Source organism: Narcine bancroftii, chromosome 2, assembly GCF_036971445.1.
Source record: "Narcine bancroftii isolate sNarBan1 chromosome 2, sNarBan1.hap1, whole genome shotgun sequence".
NCBI classification, from domain to species: Eukaryota; Metazoa; Chordata; class Chondrichthyes; order Torpediniformes; family Narcinidae; genus Narcine; species Narcine bancroftii.
Genome location: NC_091470.1, coordinates 251,096,770 through 251,113,814, shown reverse-complemented (window position 1 = coordinate 251,113,814; position 17,045 = coordinate 251,096,770). Strand labels below are relative to the sequence as shown.

At 38.0% G+C, this 17,045-nt stretch overlaps 1 protein-coding gene across 5 annotated transcripts in view; it reads right to left on the bottom strand.

The window, feature by feature from the left end:
- The window catches only part of nfatc1 (nuclear factor of activated T cells 1), a 258,894-nt gene that overhangs the window by 202,045 nt on the left and 39,804 nt on the right, over positions 1–17,045 (bottom strand). For all 5 annotated transcript variants that reach the window (XM_069920819.1, XM_069920818.1, XM_069920820.1 and 2 more), the window contains exon 3: positions 15,995–16,154. In XM_069920819.1, coding sequence (XP_069776920.1) covers positions 15,995–16,154 — 160 coding nt within the window. The remainder of the gene's footprint in view (positions 1–15,994; positions 16,155–17,045) is intronic.

The following is a 17,045-nucleotide window of genomic DNA, read 5'->3' as shown; positions in this document are numbered from 1 at the left end:
AGCATCTGACCACACTCATGCACAAAATCACGACTTAGTTTGAACTAATTATTTCAAATTAGCATCTCTAATTGGGACTAACTACAACTGACACCAATTCACATACTGCAAGATGATACAAATTAAAGAGAAAACAATTATTTATTGACACTGTTTAGATTAACCCAAGCAGAATAAGAATTGGCATCTAATTTGCTTTATTTTGTCAATCCCTTAAAATCCATGTCTTTTGTAAATGAAAACAATTTATCTTTATTTACTTCACATAAACCCTTAATGGTTCTATCAAATTCTTCTCCTGGTTTTGACATCCAATTGTAAATACGCAATGTCAAGATTAAAACCTGAACATAAGTTTTTCTTTCAATCGTTTTACTGAGTTTTATAGAACAAGCACACACTATATAGAGGAAAATAAGTTTTTCAATTGACTGAAAATTTTTGAAATAATTAATAAAATGGTCTTTCGACATTCAAATTATCCCATCTGTTTTACTGTCTATTAATGGAATTTTCGTACCAGCCTTTGGGATTAATATGCTTAAGTAATGACTTTTATTTCTTCATTTTTTTTTAATCATAAAACTAGAGAAAATATGACACAGAAAGAGGCCACACAGTTTTTTGCATCCTTGCAGATCGAAAATATTGAGAGATTGCAGATCCCTGAGTGTTCTTTTGCATGATTAGACCCTTTCAAACTGCCATGTAAAATGGGGTTAACCGGAAATTTGCTTGGTTAGTGCCCCAGTTACGCAGCAGTTAGAAAGGGTTCAACCCAGTCAACCCCTTCGGAATCCAACCCGGTTCCTGACCTACCTCAGAAGTAGTCAGGGAACCCAGTTAAACTTAGCTAGGTTTAGTCCAAAGGCAATACGAACAAGAAAATGGCCGACATGCTCATTCCGGTCACGTCAGCACTTGCGTGCGTCACCAGACAGGCAGCATCTGAACATCCGGCAGTACTTCTGGGTGAGTGAGTGAGTGACGTGTCATTGCGTGGATGAGATCTCCCCATTAAATCGCTTTGTGATTTAATGGGTCGATCCCTCTGCAATTTGAAAGGTGTTTCCAGTACCTTTGCCCCAGTAATCATACCTGGATCCCAGGAGGGCTACCCAGGTGCTGCAGTTTAAAAAGGGCAATTGGGAAAGGATAATCGAGGTAAAGTAGATAATTAAGAAGTGTGCTATTTTATCACTGGGGGTGTTGATAAAAGTAGGGAGCCACTGTTTCAATTGAATGTTATGTTGAGATCACACTTGATACTATGCACAAGATTAACATTCTTAGATAATGTCTTTGGGTCAATTCAGAGAAGGTTCACTACACTATTATCATGAATGGCTGAGTTGTCTTTTTTTAATTTAGATATACAGCATGGTAACAAGCCACTTAACAAGCCCAATTTACAATTAACCTAAACCCCCAATACGTCTCCAAGGGTAGGAGGAAACTGGAGCCCTTGGGGAAAACCCATGCAGACACAGGAAGAATGTTACAACTCCTTACAGACAGAGCGGGATTCAGAATTGAAGGTTTGAGAGATCAGACTCATAAATAGATTAGGCTGGAATTTAGAAGAGTGCAAGGGGAATTTAAACATAAACAAGATCAATACTGCACAGAAATAAGCCCACCATGTCTACACCAACCATGATTCCAATCTAAATAATCCCATATAGCTGAAGATGGTTCCGATCCTTCCATTCCCTGCCTGTTTAAGCATCTAAATGTTTCTCAAACAGCACAACCATCTTATCTGAAACATTTAAGTACCTAACCCATCTTGACAAGATTGATGTGAAGAATATTCAGCTGTGATAGAACATGGAATATAGAACATTACAAGACCTTCAGCTCATGATGTTGTGCCAACCTATGTAAACCTACTCCACAACTATCAAATTTTTTATGACCCCACACACATAACTCTAATTTTCTTGAATCCATGTGCCTATCCAAGGGTCTTTTAAATGTCTGTAGTACTACAGGGGAATCACGCTGCTCTCCATTGCAGGCAAAATCTTCGCTAGGATTCTCCTAAATAGAATAATACCTAGTGTCGCCGAGAATGTTCTCCCAGAATCACAGTGCGGCTTTCATGCAAACAGAGGAACTACTGACATGGTCTTTGCCCTCAGACAGCTCCAAGAAAAATGCAGAGAACAAAACAAAGGACTCTACATCACCTTTGTTGACCTCACCAAAGTCTTCGACACCGTGAGCAGGGAAGGGCTTTGGCAAATACTAGAGCGCCTCGGATGCCCCCCAAAGTTCCTCAACATGGTTATCCAACTGCACGAAAACCAACAAGTTCGGGTCAGATACAGCAATGAGCTCTCTGAACCCTTCTCCATTAACAATGGCATGAAGCAAGGCTGCGTTCTCGCACCAACCCTCTTTTCAATCTTCTTCAGCATGATGCTGAAACAAGCCATGAAAGACCTCAACAATGAAGATGCTGTTTACATCCGGTACCACACAGATGGCAGTCTCTTCAATCTGAGGTGCCTGCAAGCTCACACCAAGACACAAGAGCAACTTGTCCGTGAACTACTCTTTGCAGACGATGCCGCTTTAGTTGCCCATTCAGAGCCAGCTCTTCAGCGCTTGACGTCCTGTTTTGCAGAAACTGCCAAAATGTTTGGCCTGGAAGTCAGCCTGAAGAAAACTGAGGTCCTCCATCAGCCAGCTCCCCACCATGACTACCAGCCCCCCCACATCTCCATCGGGCACACAAAACTCAAAATGGTCAACCAGTTTGCCTATCTCGGCTGCACCATTTCATCGGATGCAAGGATCGACAACGAAATAGACAACAGACTCGCCAAGGCAAATAGCGCCTTTGGAAGACTACACAAAAGAGTCTGGAAAAACAACCAACTGAAAAACCTCACAAAGATAAGCGTATACAGAGCCGTTGTCATAACCACACTCCTGTTCGGCTCCAAATCATGGGTCCTCTACCGACATCACCTACAGCTCCTAGAACGCTTCCACCAGCATTGTCTCCGCTCCATCCTCAACATTCATTGAAGCAACTTCATCCCTAACATCGAAGTACTCAAGATGGCAGAGGCCGACAGCATAGAATCCATGTTGCTGAAGATCCAACTGCGCTGGGTAGGTCACGTCTCCAGAATGGAGGACCATCGCCTTCCCAAGATCGTGTTATATGGCGAGCTCGCCACTGGCTACCGTGACAGAGGTGCACCAAAGAAGTGGTACAAGGACTGCCTAAAGAAATCTCTTGGTGCCTGCCACATTGACCACCGCCAGTGGGCTGATATCGCCTCAAACCGTGCATCTTGGCGCCTCACAGTTCGGCGGGCAGCAACCTCCTTCGAAGAAGACCGCAGAGCCCACCTCACTGACAAAAGACAAAGGAGGAAAAACCCAACACCCAACCCCAACCAACCAATTTTCCCCTGCAACCGCTGCAACCGTGTCTGCCTGTCCCGCATCGGACTTGTCAGCCACAAACGAGCCTGCAGCTGACGTGGACATTTACCCCTCCATAAATCTTCGTCTGCGAAGCCAAGCCAAAGAAAAGAAGAAAGAAAGAAGTACCAGCCTCCACCACCACTCCCGGCACTGCATTCCAGACACTCAGCACTCTCTGTATATAAACTTACCTCTGACATCTCCCTGAACTTTCCTCCCTTCACCTTAAACAGATCATAGAATCAGAGCTCAGTGTTAAATAATAAAGGGCTCCCTATTTAAAACCGTTCTTTTTAAGATATTATATTTCAAAGGATAATGGAAACAATCTTTGGATATTTTCAAGACAAAGGTACATAGTTAAAGAAGGGGATGAAGGACAACTGAAGGAAAATGAAATGGTAAAGCTGACAACCACCATAATACATTAAAAGGCAGAACACGCTGAAGTGAGTCAATCGTCTAATTCCGAACTTTATCTGCACGTTTGTATTCCCTTGTGAAAGGAAAGAACAGGTGAAGTCCCCTGCTGTAGATATTCACAGGTGAGATAAAAAGATTGTTAGTCTATTGCACAGTCAAGGATCAGGGAAACAATAAGAAAGGATGGTGCTAAGACCAAGATTAGATCAGCCATGATCTTACTCATCAGATGGACAGGATTGAGAGGATTATTTCTTATGTAAGTTGTTCTTAAACAAAGGTATTTCCTGCTGCTGAAAAGACTGCACTCACTATATTATTGACTGCCATGAGCAATGATGTGGCCCACAGCAGCTGCATACTGTCAGTTTTTGTTATGGTCAACCACATATTTAAGGCTCACAGGAAAGTCTTTGGTTACATCTGTCGCCGAGGCAGAATTACCTTACTCCACCCCTCCATCTGGCACTATGCACCACACAGTCTAATAACTGTAAACTCCTGGCAGTTCAAAAGTTAAAGCATTGACAAGTCTTTTGCACTTACGCCGACTGTTACGTGATGGCGACTTTGCATTCTTTGCCACGTTTGAAATACAGTTCCAACAAAGACACTGACCTAGTGTTAGATGGGTGTGCAGGGTGCAGCTGTTATAATATTTCACGTTTAGTTCAGGCAAACAAGGCTAAATTACTACCTCAAACTTCTCTCATTAAGTCTCATGTATTGTGGTAGTTTTGCTTCCTTCCAACCCTTGAACTTAAATGTTTGCCATGCATGACAATAAAAGCTTCACTTAAGACTCTCCCATTAGCTAAAAACCTTGAGAGAATATGCAAGAGTATTAGAAGGTTTGGAGAAGGATATAAAAAATTGGAAAAGGAATATCAAACATCATGAACACAAGAAAAATATAGAATAAAAAGTTACAATATAATATACTACAAACATATAGAATGGGAAAAATGATACTAAAAACAAAACAAAATATTATGAGCTGGGAGAGCAGGCACAAAATGAGTTATCTTGACAGGTAAAAGCAGAGGAGTCATTCAGAATTATAAATGCAATAGAAACAGAAGCTGACACTATAACATATAATCAAAAAAAAAATAATATTTTTAGACAATACTATATAAAACTACATAAATCAGAATTAGTAAAGATGAAATGGAAGAATTTTTAACAAATATTGAACTTCCTAAATTAGAAGAGAGAGAGAAATATGATTTAGATGCACTTTTTACAAGGGAAGAAATGGAGAAAGATTTAGGTACTTTACAAGCTAACAAGTCCCTGGAAGAAGATGGGATCCCTCCTGAGTTCTATAGACAATTTAAAGATTTGTTGATACTTTTTTGTGTTAGACCGGGTGGGGGAGACCCAAACCCTCCCGGAAACCTTTCCAATTGCTATAATTGCAGTGCTACCGAAGAAAGGTAGAGACCCATTAAAAACCTCATCATACAGACCAATATCACTCCTGAATGTGGACTATAAAATCCTAGCAAAGGCACTAGCCAAAAGACTGCGTGAGTATTTCCCAAAATTAATACATCCAGATCAGGTGGGATTTGTTGAAGGAAGACTCTCTTCAAATAGTCCAGGTAGATTATTCAATATAATACATATGGCAAAATCACGGTTGAATCCAAACATAAGTATTTCTTTTGATGAAAAAAAGGCATTGGATCAATTAGAATGGTCTTTCTTATATAAAATGTTGGAGAAAAAAATTGGTGTAGGCAAAAATTCATAAATTGGATAAAAATTATAACTAATGTCATTTATTTTACCCTTGAGTAGATTGAGTAGACAGGGCTGTCCTCTATCACCAGGATTATTCATACTAGCTATTGAACGTCTGGCGGAGATTACAACCATATAACCATATAACAATTGCAGCATGGAAACAAGCCATTTTGGCTCTTCTAGTCCACAATGATCCAAATATCCTCCTCTAATCCCACCTACCAGCACCCTGCCCATATCCCTCCATCCCCCTCCCATCCATATGCTCATCCAACTCTTTCTTAAATTACAAAATTGACCCTGCCTCCACTACCTTTCCCAGAAGCCCATTCCACACAGTAACCACTCTCTAAGAAAAGAAGTTCCCCCCTTATGTTACTCCTAAACCTTTGCCCATCAACTCTCAACCCATGACCTCTTGTATCCATCTCTCCTACTCTCAATGGGAAAAGCCTTTCCACATCAACTCTATCTATCCCTCTCATTATCTTAAAAACTATCAAATCCCCTCTCAGCCTTCTACTTTCCAAGGAATAAAGACCTAATTTGCTCAATCTTTCCTTGTGTTCCAGATGCTGAAACCCAGGCAACATTTTTGTAAATCTTCTCTGCACTCTCTCGATCTTGTTAATATCCTTCTTATAAATCAGTGACCAGAACTGCACACAGTACTCTAAATTTGGCCTCATCAATGCCTTGTACAGTTTCATCATTACTTCCCAACTCCTATATTCTATGCACTGATTTATATCGGCAACCATACTAAAGGCCTTCTTCACCACCCTATACACATGCGCTCCTACCTTCAGGAAACAATACACCGTTATTCTTAGATCTTTCTGCTCCATTGCATTCTTCAATGCCCTCCCATTTGCTTTGATTATTCTTTCCAAAACACTTATCAGCATTAAACTCCATCTGCCATCTTTCTGCCCACTCCTCTAAGCAGTTTAAATTCCTCTGCAATCTTTCAAAACCCTCTTCATCATCCACAATTCCCTTTATTTTAGTATCATCTGCATATTTACAAATCCAATTTACTGCCCCATCCTCTAGATCATTGATATATATGACAAACAGCAACGGTCCCAATACCAAACCCTGAGGTACACTGCTTGTCATCGGCCTCCATCCTGACAAACAATTATCTAATACTACACACTGGCACCTTCCTTCCAGTCACTGCTGAAGCCATTTGACTATCTCCAAATTAATTCCTAAGGACTTAGCCTTCCTAACTAACCTCCTATGCGGAACCTTATTGAAGGCCTTACTGAAGTCCATATAGACAACATCCACTGCTCTACCCTCATCAACATTCCTAGTCACCTCTTCAAAAAATTCATCAAGATTGGTCAAACATGACCTTCCACGCACAAATCCATGTTGAGTGTACCTGATCAGACCCTGTCCCTCAATATACCTATATATATATATATATATATATATATATATCTAAGAACACTGGGCCCAGACCTATCCTTTTCCATAATTACCTTGAAGCTCCCCCACACATACCTCTGTCACCTGACCCATCTCATTCCCCAACAGTAAATCCAACACAGCTCCCTCTCTAGTTGGTACCTCCACGTATTGATGTAAAAAGCTATCCTGCACACATTTTACACACTCTAGCCCTTTCACTGAATGGGTTTCCCAATCAATATTCGGAAAATTAAAATCCCCCACAATCAATACCCTGAGCTTATTACAAATATCTGCTATCTCCCTACTAATTTGTTCCTCTAATTCGTGTTCCCCATTCGGTGTTCTATAATACACCCCTACAATTGTAACTTCCCCTTTCCCATCCATCAATTCCACCCAAATAGCCTCCCTGGATGAGCCTTCTATTCTATCGCACCTAAGCACCGCTGTAATATTTTCTCTAACAAGTAGTGCAACCCCACTCCCTCTTGTTCCCCCCCCCCACAGTTTATCACACCTAAAGCAACTAAATCCAGGAATATTTAGCTGCCAGTCACATCCCTCCTGTAACCACGTTTCACTAATCGTTACCACATCATAAGAAGAGATCCGGATATTAAGGGCTTCAAAATTGGACAGGAAGAATATAAAATTAGTTTATTTGCTATTATATATGTCAATACTGGCTGAATCATTGATAAGATTACAAACAATATTATAAAAATATGGAACAATATCAGGATTTAAAACAAATATGGATAAAAGTGAGATAATGCCATTGCAGAACTTTGATTATGAAAGATGTCGAAAAGGTAATAGATTTAAATGGAAGAAAGATGGAATTAAATATTTAGGAATAATGGCAGATAATAATTTACAGAATTTATGTAAGGTTAATGATACCCCTCTACTAGAAAAAATAGAAAAAGATTTACAGAAATGGGAAAGATCTGCCGATTACATTAATAGGAAGGGTAAATTGTATAAAAGCGAAGGTAATGCCAAGACTACAGTATCTCTTTCAATCACAGCCTATTATACTAACTAAAGTATTATTTAAATTATTACATAATTGTTTAAATCAATTCCTATGGAATAACAAAGTACCAAGAATTGCACTGGAAGAGTTAACACTGAACTATAAACTGGGAAAACTTAGACTTATGGATTTTAAGAAGTATTATCTATCAGCACAAGCAAGATTTTTATCTTTTTGTTTGAAAACAATCCCCTTTTGTGGATTCAAATGGGACTGAATTTAATAAAAAAAAGACAATGAAGGACTTTATTTATAATGGAATATTAAGTCAATGACAAAAAACCCAGATAATCCAACATTAATGCATGTGATTAGAATATGGCAAGAAATAAATGAATGTCTTGGGGATAAAAGAAGATACATCACTGAGGACAACATTATGTAAAAATGTACTACTGCCTAAGAACCTGGGTAACAAAATATTGAATTCATGTTTTGACAAAAGAATCTATTGATGATTGTTATATGGAAGGATCTCATGACTTTTGAACAACTAAAATATAAGTATGGAGTAGCTTATGGAAGGATCTCATGACTTTTGAACAACTAAAATATAAGTATGGAGTAGCTAATGGGTCATTTTTTTGTTTTCTCCAGTTAAGATGATTCTTAGGAAAAAGATGGGGACCAAATTTGGTCCCATCTGAATTTATTGAGATGGAACAAATGATTTGGCTGGGGAACACACCTAACTTTATATTTAGGATGTACTTTGCTCTCCAAAATGAAAGTACAAAGCCAGGTTTACAGAGATCAAGAAAAAGATGGGAGTTGGATTTTGGTGTTGCAATAATGAAAAGATGCTGGTCTGAATGGTGTTTGGGTAGTATGACATCAACTATAAATGCAAGATACGGATTAATGCAATATAATTTCCTGCACCAATTATATCTCACACCACAGAAATTACATAAATCCAAATCTGAAATATCAGAAATGTGCTTTAGGTGTGGGATAGAAATAGGTACATCTTTACATGGCAGTATGTGAATGTGAGACATTTCTGGCAGGATATTACTGAAATATTAACAAGGATAACAGGGGTGGACTTTGGTGGATGATCCAGACCTTTATCTTTTGGAAAATTTTATTGAATAAACTAACTAAATTCCAAATTTCATTTGTTAAAATAGCTTTAGCTGTAGCAAATTTATGTGTGTGATTACTTGGAAATCTGACTCCCTTCTGCAGATAGCACAATAAACAAATGTATTCCAATGGAAAAAAGAATCACAAACAATCAAAAAAATAAATATGATGTATTCATAAAAATATAGCAACCAAATCTGGACTATATAGGGCCCAAATGTAAAAAGGTGCTATTATAAAAAATATACAACTGACCTCCCTAATGAAGATTTTTTTTTAAACCAATTGTAAACCCTGATGGTACACTGATTTATACTGGGAAGAGGGAGCAAGGGAAGGAGAATCTGGGAATACAGATACATTGTTCCCTGAAGGTAGCATCGCAGGTGGACAGGGTTGTAAAGAAAGCTTTTGGCATCTTGGCCTTCATAAATCAAAGTATTAAGTAAAGGAGAGGGGATGTTATGATGAAGTTGTTTAAGATATTGGTGAGGTCACATTTGGAATATTGTGTGCAGTTCTGGTCACCTAACTACAGGAAAGATATCAAGAAGATTGAGGAGTGCAGAGAAGATTTATTAGAATGTTGCCAGGACTTCAGGAGTTGATTTACAGGCAAAGATTAAAAAGTTCAAGACTTTATTTCTTGGAGTGAATAGAATAAGGGGAGACTTGATAGCGGTTTACAAGATTATGAGAGTTATAGACAGAATAGATGCGAGTAGGCTTATTTCACTTAGATTGGGGGAGATAAATATGAAGGGTCATAGTTTTAAGCTGAAAGTGCAAAAGTTTTGGGGAGCATTAGGGAAAGTTCTTCACAGAGAGTGGTGGGAGTGTGGAATGGGTGCCATCTGATGTGGTGAATGTGGGCTCGATCTTGAGTTTTAAAAATAGATTGGATAGATACATGGATGGGAGAGGTCTGGAGGGTAATGGAGTGGGAGCAGGTCAATGGGACTAGTGAAATAATGGTCAGCACAGATGGAAGGGCCGAATGGCCTGTTTTCTGTGCGGCAGTGTTCTATGGTTCCATGGAATCCTCACAATCCAACTCGCTGTAAAAAATTTGACTTAGTTAATTTACCACTTGGGTTTGATGAAACCAATTGTATGAATTTATTGTTATCCTATAAGCTGAGATGATGATATATGCTGATTAATGTCCAATGCAATATTAGTCCTGAGTCGGCCCTTTTTTTGTCTAATTTAAACAGTCCTAATCTTTGTGTAAAAGGTTACAGTCCTCCATGTTTCTCAATATTTCTATAGATGTACACTGTATAGGAAGTAAAAATAAAATAAATATTTGTGTGGTTAGGACAGCAGCATGGTTAGTGTGGCCATTAACTCCTTGGTATGAGAGCAACAGCGACCCAGGTTTGAATTTCGTGCCATCTGAAAGGAGTTTGCATGTTCTACCTGTGACCTGCATTTTCTTTCTCTGGGTGTTCTGGTTTCTTCCAAAATGTATAATCACATATTAATTATTGGTGTTTGCCTTGCAAAGGGACCCTTGAGTGTTGGTGCTCATGGAAATCCCAGACTCGAAGTCTGAGTGGATAAGTGTAGTTTAAGTTTCAATCATAACCTTTAAAAGAAGGAAAGGTTTGGAAGTGGAATTACATTCTCTAGTGCAGATGTTCCTGATCATGGAAGCTAAATAATACGTCACTAAGTCATGTTTTGTTCCCATCTACACACCATCATCTTAGTCTAATTTTAAACTTCAGTTTACATGCTTCAATGCACCGAACAGAAACCATATGATTTTAAAAGCAGAATTGCATCAATATAACAGTAATCACCTGTTGATAAGCACAGAATATATATGTAAAAACTTGCCAGAGTCATAAAGCAGTAAAAAGTCCAGAAGGGTAAAAAGGTGACAGCTTTGCATCTCTGTAGTCCGCTCGAATTCATGGACCAGGTTATATCAGGAATTATCAAATGATCTTATTGCCATGTTTTGGTATAGGGTGGAGTTAGTCAATCAATGTTGGTGTCTACTGTAGCTGGAGTAATAAAATACATTTTAATATACATTGTATCACTGTGTTAAAAAATAGACTTAACCGTAATCTGATAGCCAGCATATGCTGACCAAAACAGCACTTACATCACACACAAAACACATCATCACGATGTTATCTTCCCTTCCCATTTCGACCCGGCAACACGGCTCACCCTTTTAGACTGGCCCTGCTTTGTAACACTCCACCTCTGATACAACCAACCTTGACAGGTTAAAACTGGGTAAGTTCAGACCTCCCAATCCACCTTCGATGCATTTACACAGCTAGGTAAAGTGTTTGAAAGGTGGATAATACCCGGCTTTAATCGTCTGTGTAAAAGGGATATCTGTCTATACCTCCTGCCGTCTCAGAAAATTTAAGGGACCCATCCTACTCCAGTCAAACTCTCCTCTTCCCTCTCCTGCAGGAGAGAGGATATATGTGCATGAAAAAGTAAACCTCCAGATTTAAGGACATTTTCTTTTCTGCTGTCATTTGACATTTAAATGAATCTCACATTGGAAAAAGATTATGCCCTTGCACTGTTTTCAGTTGTATTTAATCTCTAAACTCTACTATTTAACTTATTGAAACATCAATTCCTATGCAATATAATTGTTATTATTATGCTACCTGCTATACAAGGTGACTTACCTGAATAGGATGTAAAACAATGCTTTTTAATGGTATCTTGGAATCACATGACAATAACCAATACATTTTGTTGCAGACATCAGTTTTTTTTAAATAAAGTTACTTTGGGGGTTGGAATAGGGAAAGACACTCACAGGTAACAAGATTTTGAACAGAACAACCTGGCACTTAATTCAAAGCTGTAAACAGCATTATTGTTTTCAATTGAAAGACTATAACAATGGATGTTTACTCAAGAACGCATCTATTCAAAGAATAGATGCTTATGACTCAGGCTTTTGGGAAATTGAAATTGAAACCAGTATTGATCAAGCAATTCATGTGATTGAAAGACTTAAAAAAAACAGCATTTGGTACATCAGAAAGTTATCTGGAAAGACAGAATCAGAGTAACTTTGGATGATATGGTCACTTCTGCTGTTTCTCCTTGTCAGAAGAGAGCAGTGATCTGCTATGGCAATTGTAATGGTCATTTATGATTAACTCATTTCTGGGTAAAGGAAACAGGATCAGTTCTGTATTTGGATCGAGACCATTCTAATAGTCATTTTGTTTAACTCTTGCCTAGGTTCATGAAAGCATCATGGAAGTCACCTTTTATAACCCCTACACAAGGAAGAGGGGAGTTATGACAAATCATTCATATGAAGGAACATTCCTCCTAAAGCAACTCAAAAAGAATTTGTGAGTTTTGAGAAGTCTGATTACTCCATTTTGAGAAATCTGATGACTTCATAATTTCTTCTGAACATCAATTTAAATGTTCTGAGTTTCAACACAAGATTTCTAAGACTGAAATTTGAATTTACTTTTCAGAATTGTGCCTAAGTATAATGGTTTGAGTAATCCACATACACACATAGTTGGGATTAAGTTTAGATTTAAGTAAGATGTTATATTAATAATTATATTATATTAACCGTTATTAATAAAAAATATTGTTTTAAGATTCCATGGTCTTGGTGAATTTCTGTTGCTGCTGGTCTATGATGTAACAATTTTGATACTGGTCTTGGATTATCACGTTAATTTGCTCTACCTTGTGGTGAAACAGCTCTATTCACTGCATAATTGAAAGCAAAGCAGGAGTGATAACTGAAGAATGCAACAAGATTTAAATTTGTGCCTTGGGACCCAAGGTGTGAATGGAAATGGAGATGAGGCAATTTTTATAATAATGACTAATTCACAACACTGGTTTATGTCCCAAATATCCATCTGAAATACATGAAGCCTTGGACAGCTTAATATCCTTTGCCAACTGTCTAAAAAAACTTCTGTTAATTTAGTAATGCCTTTAACTGGAAGTCTGAGTAGTACAAGTTTGAAGCTGCAGTTTCATTTCTGGTTAAAAAAAAAGTGATTTGACCTAATTAATATAAAGCACCAGCAATTTAGTGGGAAAATATTTCTCTGGCTTCACATGCAAAGGGAATACACCTACATATTTCCTCTAACACACCATTTTGGTTTTTGAATGTGCTAATAGAACTTGTGGCTACAACACTGTGGCTGTAACATTTGTTTTCCACTACAGTGCAAGTATATTTCTCATTTTCCCTGATGGCAGATGAAATATCATAAAGGCAAAAAGTTCTGTGTGTAAAATCATTCAGTAATTATACAATTTATGGCCATATAAATTGGCTGGATCCTCTGCTTGAAAATGTACAGATTCCCCACTGGTAAAAAAAATTACAGAGTGGAATTTAGAACATAGAGCAGAACAGCACAGTACACCCACTTCTGCCCACAGTGTCGTGCTGATCTATGGAAACCTACTCCACAGCAATCTAGCCCTTCCCTACCTCACACCCATAATCTTGCATTTTCCTTACATCCATCTGCTTAACAAAGAGTGTTTTGAATGTCCCTATTGTACCAGCCTCCACCACCATCCCTAGCAATGCATTCCAGGCACCCACCTCTCTTTATGTAAAAACAAATTTACCTCTAACATCTCCTCTACTTTCCTCCACTCACCTTAAAGTGATGTCCTCTGGTATTTCCTATTGTCACCCAGGAAAAAGGTGCTGGCTGTCCACCCTGTCTAAGCTTCCTGGTTGATGAGCCTGAGTTGAAACACAGCCAATAAATGCCAACCCCCCAGACATGTCCATTAAACTGGTGGGACTCCTCAGGGTGCCTGCCGAGGCAATTCAAACCACCTCAGATGTTCCAGTTCTAAAATCGATTAACTATGCCAGATTTTTGGCTATAGAGACAACATGAAGTAAATATTTCTATCTTATTTTACTGAGCAAAAATATTTTAATTATTTTCAAATGTATGTCTTAAATGTAATAATAATTTTAATATTTTGTCATTTTTTATAAATTGTAATAATTTCTAAGTGTTTGTGAATGTCAAACCAGTCATTCAACTTTGATATCAGAGAGAGTTTTGAAAGGAGTCAGGTTCTCACCAGCAGTCAAAGCCATACTGTGAGTGCCACTTGTTCTCGGAGAGGGCTGAACCTCACCAATTATCTGGGAGCAGGCTTCCAAATATTGGGCTGCCTCTGCTGTCAGGTTGGGTGCAGCACCATGGACCAACGGCAGATAATTAGTGATAGAGAGCAGTTTGTCAGTCTGTCGAAAGTTCAGCCTAATGCTTTCCAAGTAAACATCAGGGAACAAAAGAATCCTGATGCATAAAAATATAAACATTTATCATGCAATCATAAAGAAAACAGGCTCTCCAGCCTGCCAAGTCTTCACCACAATTAATCCCATTTCATTTACCCTATATTCCCATCAGGCCCCCAGATTCTACCACTCACCTATGCATGAGTGGCAATTTGCAACAGCCAATCAGACTCACAGATTTTTTGAATGTGAGAGAAAACCAGATGAGACCCACGTGGTCACAAGGGAGGTCAGAATTGTACATAGGTCATTGTAAGGCAGCAAACCAGTTTGAGTCTCTGTGCTTCTCAAAAGATTGATAATACAGATTACATTGGAAAATATAGTTTACTTCAGGTGCCTGTGCTTGGATTGTAGGTCTAAATGATCATAGTCATTTAATTAGAAGTTAATTAAAAAGTTTAATTTACTTTGGAACTAAAATTCAAATCTTTCTTTTGAAATAACATATTTGATTCTCCTTAATTCCCACACAAAGGAAATACAAAATTAAATTTACCCTTCAAATGGGCCTTATTAGCCAAAAATGTTCTAGAAGGTTGTGAGCTGTTTGAAAATACATACTACAGCTGTTAAATGCATTTTATTGTAAAAAGAAGTATATAGAACACAGTGCAGGAACAATGCTCACACAGCAATGTGTTCCCTCAGGCAAGGATAACTTCTAAAATTGTTCCCAAGTTGAACAATGAAGATGTAAATCATAAAGTTGTTTGCTATTATATGTTTGCCAGTGGTGAAAACAAAATGTATAATTAACTCAATAAGAGTCCAGAGTTATAACAGAGTGAAACAAGTGCAACAAAAAACACAAGACACTTTGAACACCCATAGTGATAAACAGCCTCATTTTGCAATTGAAAACACAATGGTAATGTTACTTGGACAAATAATTATCCCTGAATTATCCAGAAGAGTTCATTGGATCTAATCTATGCACAAACCCAGCTGTCGTTCAACTGTCTCTGAACTGGGCGAGAATGCCAAGATGTGGCTTAAGTAAGTCATAAAGTGTTACAGCAAGAGCAAACTTTGAACACTTAATTTTTGATTATTGGTAATTCATGCCTTCTTACCCTCGACACCAACTTCCCATCCTCCCAACCCCATTTCTTCAATGTCTGTGATCTTACAGGGACTCACCCTTTATAAGGAAGGAAACATGTTTCCTACAAAGGCATGTATGTGACTCCAATCCCACACTCCAATACAGTTGATTCTAAAGTGTACTGGGATGGTTAGCCAACTGATTGGTCCCATCAAAGCACCAATTGAGCAGCTTATGCACTGCCTTTGCATGATCCTGAGAAATGTTACTGCACACCCACAACCCTGAGAAAGAATTAGCTGCATGTGCAACACAACTTAAAAGCAGAATTGTGACTGCAGAACACCTTGCAGAAGCAATACAGTATACCTTTTCTTCAACTAAAATATTGTGCAAGCTGAAATAATGCTCAGAGCATGAAATAAAAGTTGCAGTAATGTAGCATTTGAACCTGCACAATCGGGTGTCCACCCCCAGATGCCTTTACAGCTCCACGGCTGCCCTCGGTCTCGTAGTGGGCTCTGTGATGCGACTTAGGCTGTACTTCAATCTCCAGCTCATATGGTCCTGAATGGGATGGCAACTGCCAGTCAAGGGCAGGCAAAGTAGAGCTAAGCAGAAGGAAACATATTTAGTTCAGCAATTTTACAAATCTGCATTAAAATAACTCAACATACAAGTCTTGTGTCAATATAGGGCTACATATTTCAGTTTCACATTTCTATAGTAAATATTCATTGAGTAAATTTCAAATTATAATTCATTTCACTCATTTGAAGAGTAAAGTTTCATCCATACTACAAACTACCTCACAAATGATCAGATTTTAATTAATATTTTCAACAATTACCATTAATTTTAAATAACATAATAACCACAAAGCAGTTTTAATGATCACCAGGAATTCTCATTACATCAAGAATTTGTTTTTAATTAAGTGGTATTTTTTGTAGTGCAGCTTTACATCATTAGATAGAGGTAAGACCTTATCTCTGCTAAGTAATCACTTCCTGTAGCCTAGATTTCTGTTGCTCTCGATAAAAATTCTGTTCTTCAATTTAATGATCCTTTGGCTTGATATCCAACTCTACTGAACAAAGCTGATTTTTCAAAAAACTCATTTCCCAAATGACCCGAGTGTATGCAATAAGAAACTCAGTTCATGGTTGACAGAATAAATTCTGTGCTACATGTACAGCATCTTAAAATTAGCAGAGAGATAAGTAGAGTGTGAACCTACCACTGACATTTCCTCCCTCATTTCATCTTATATTGTGGTAACAGCATTTTAATAAATTGAAAGCTTATTAAAAAAAACTTACTAAGCTTATTAAAAATAAATCTGATTATACTGGATTTTTAAATCATTAGTCACTATTACAATAGGTTGTCATTTTCATTATTTAAAAAAATCAAATTTTATGTGATCTTGATATCAGTCAAGTTTGTTTCTTGGATCAAAATTAACATGAATGTTATCTTTCCAACTTGGCACAGAATTG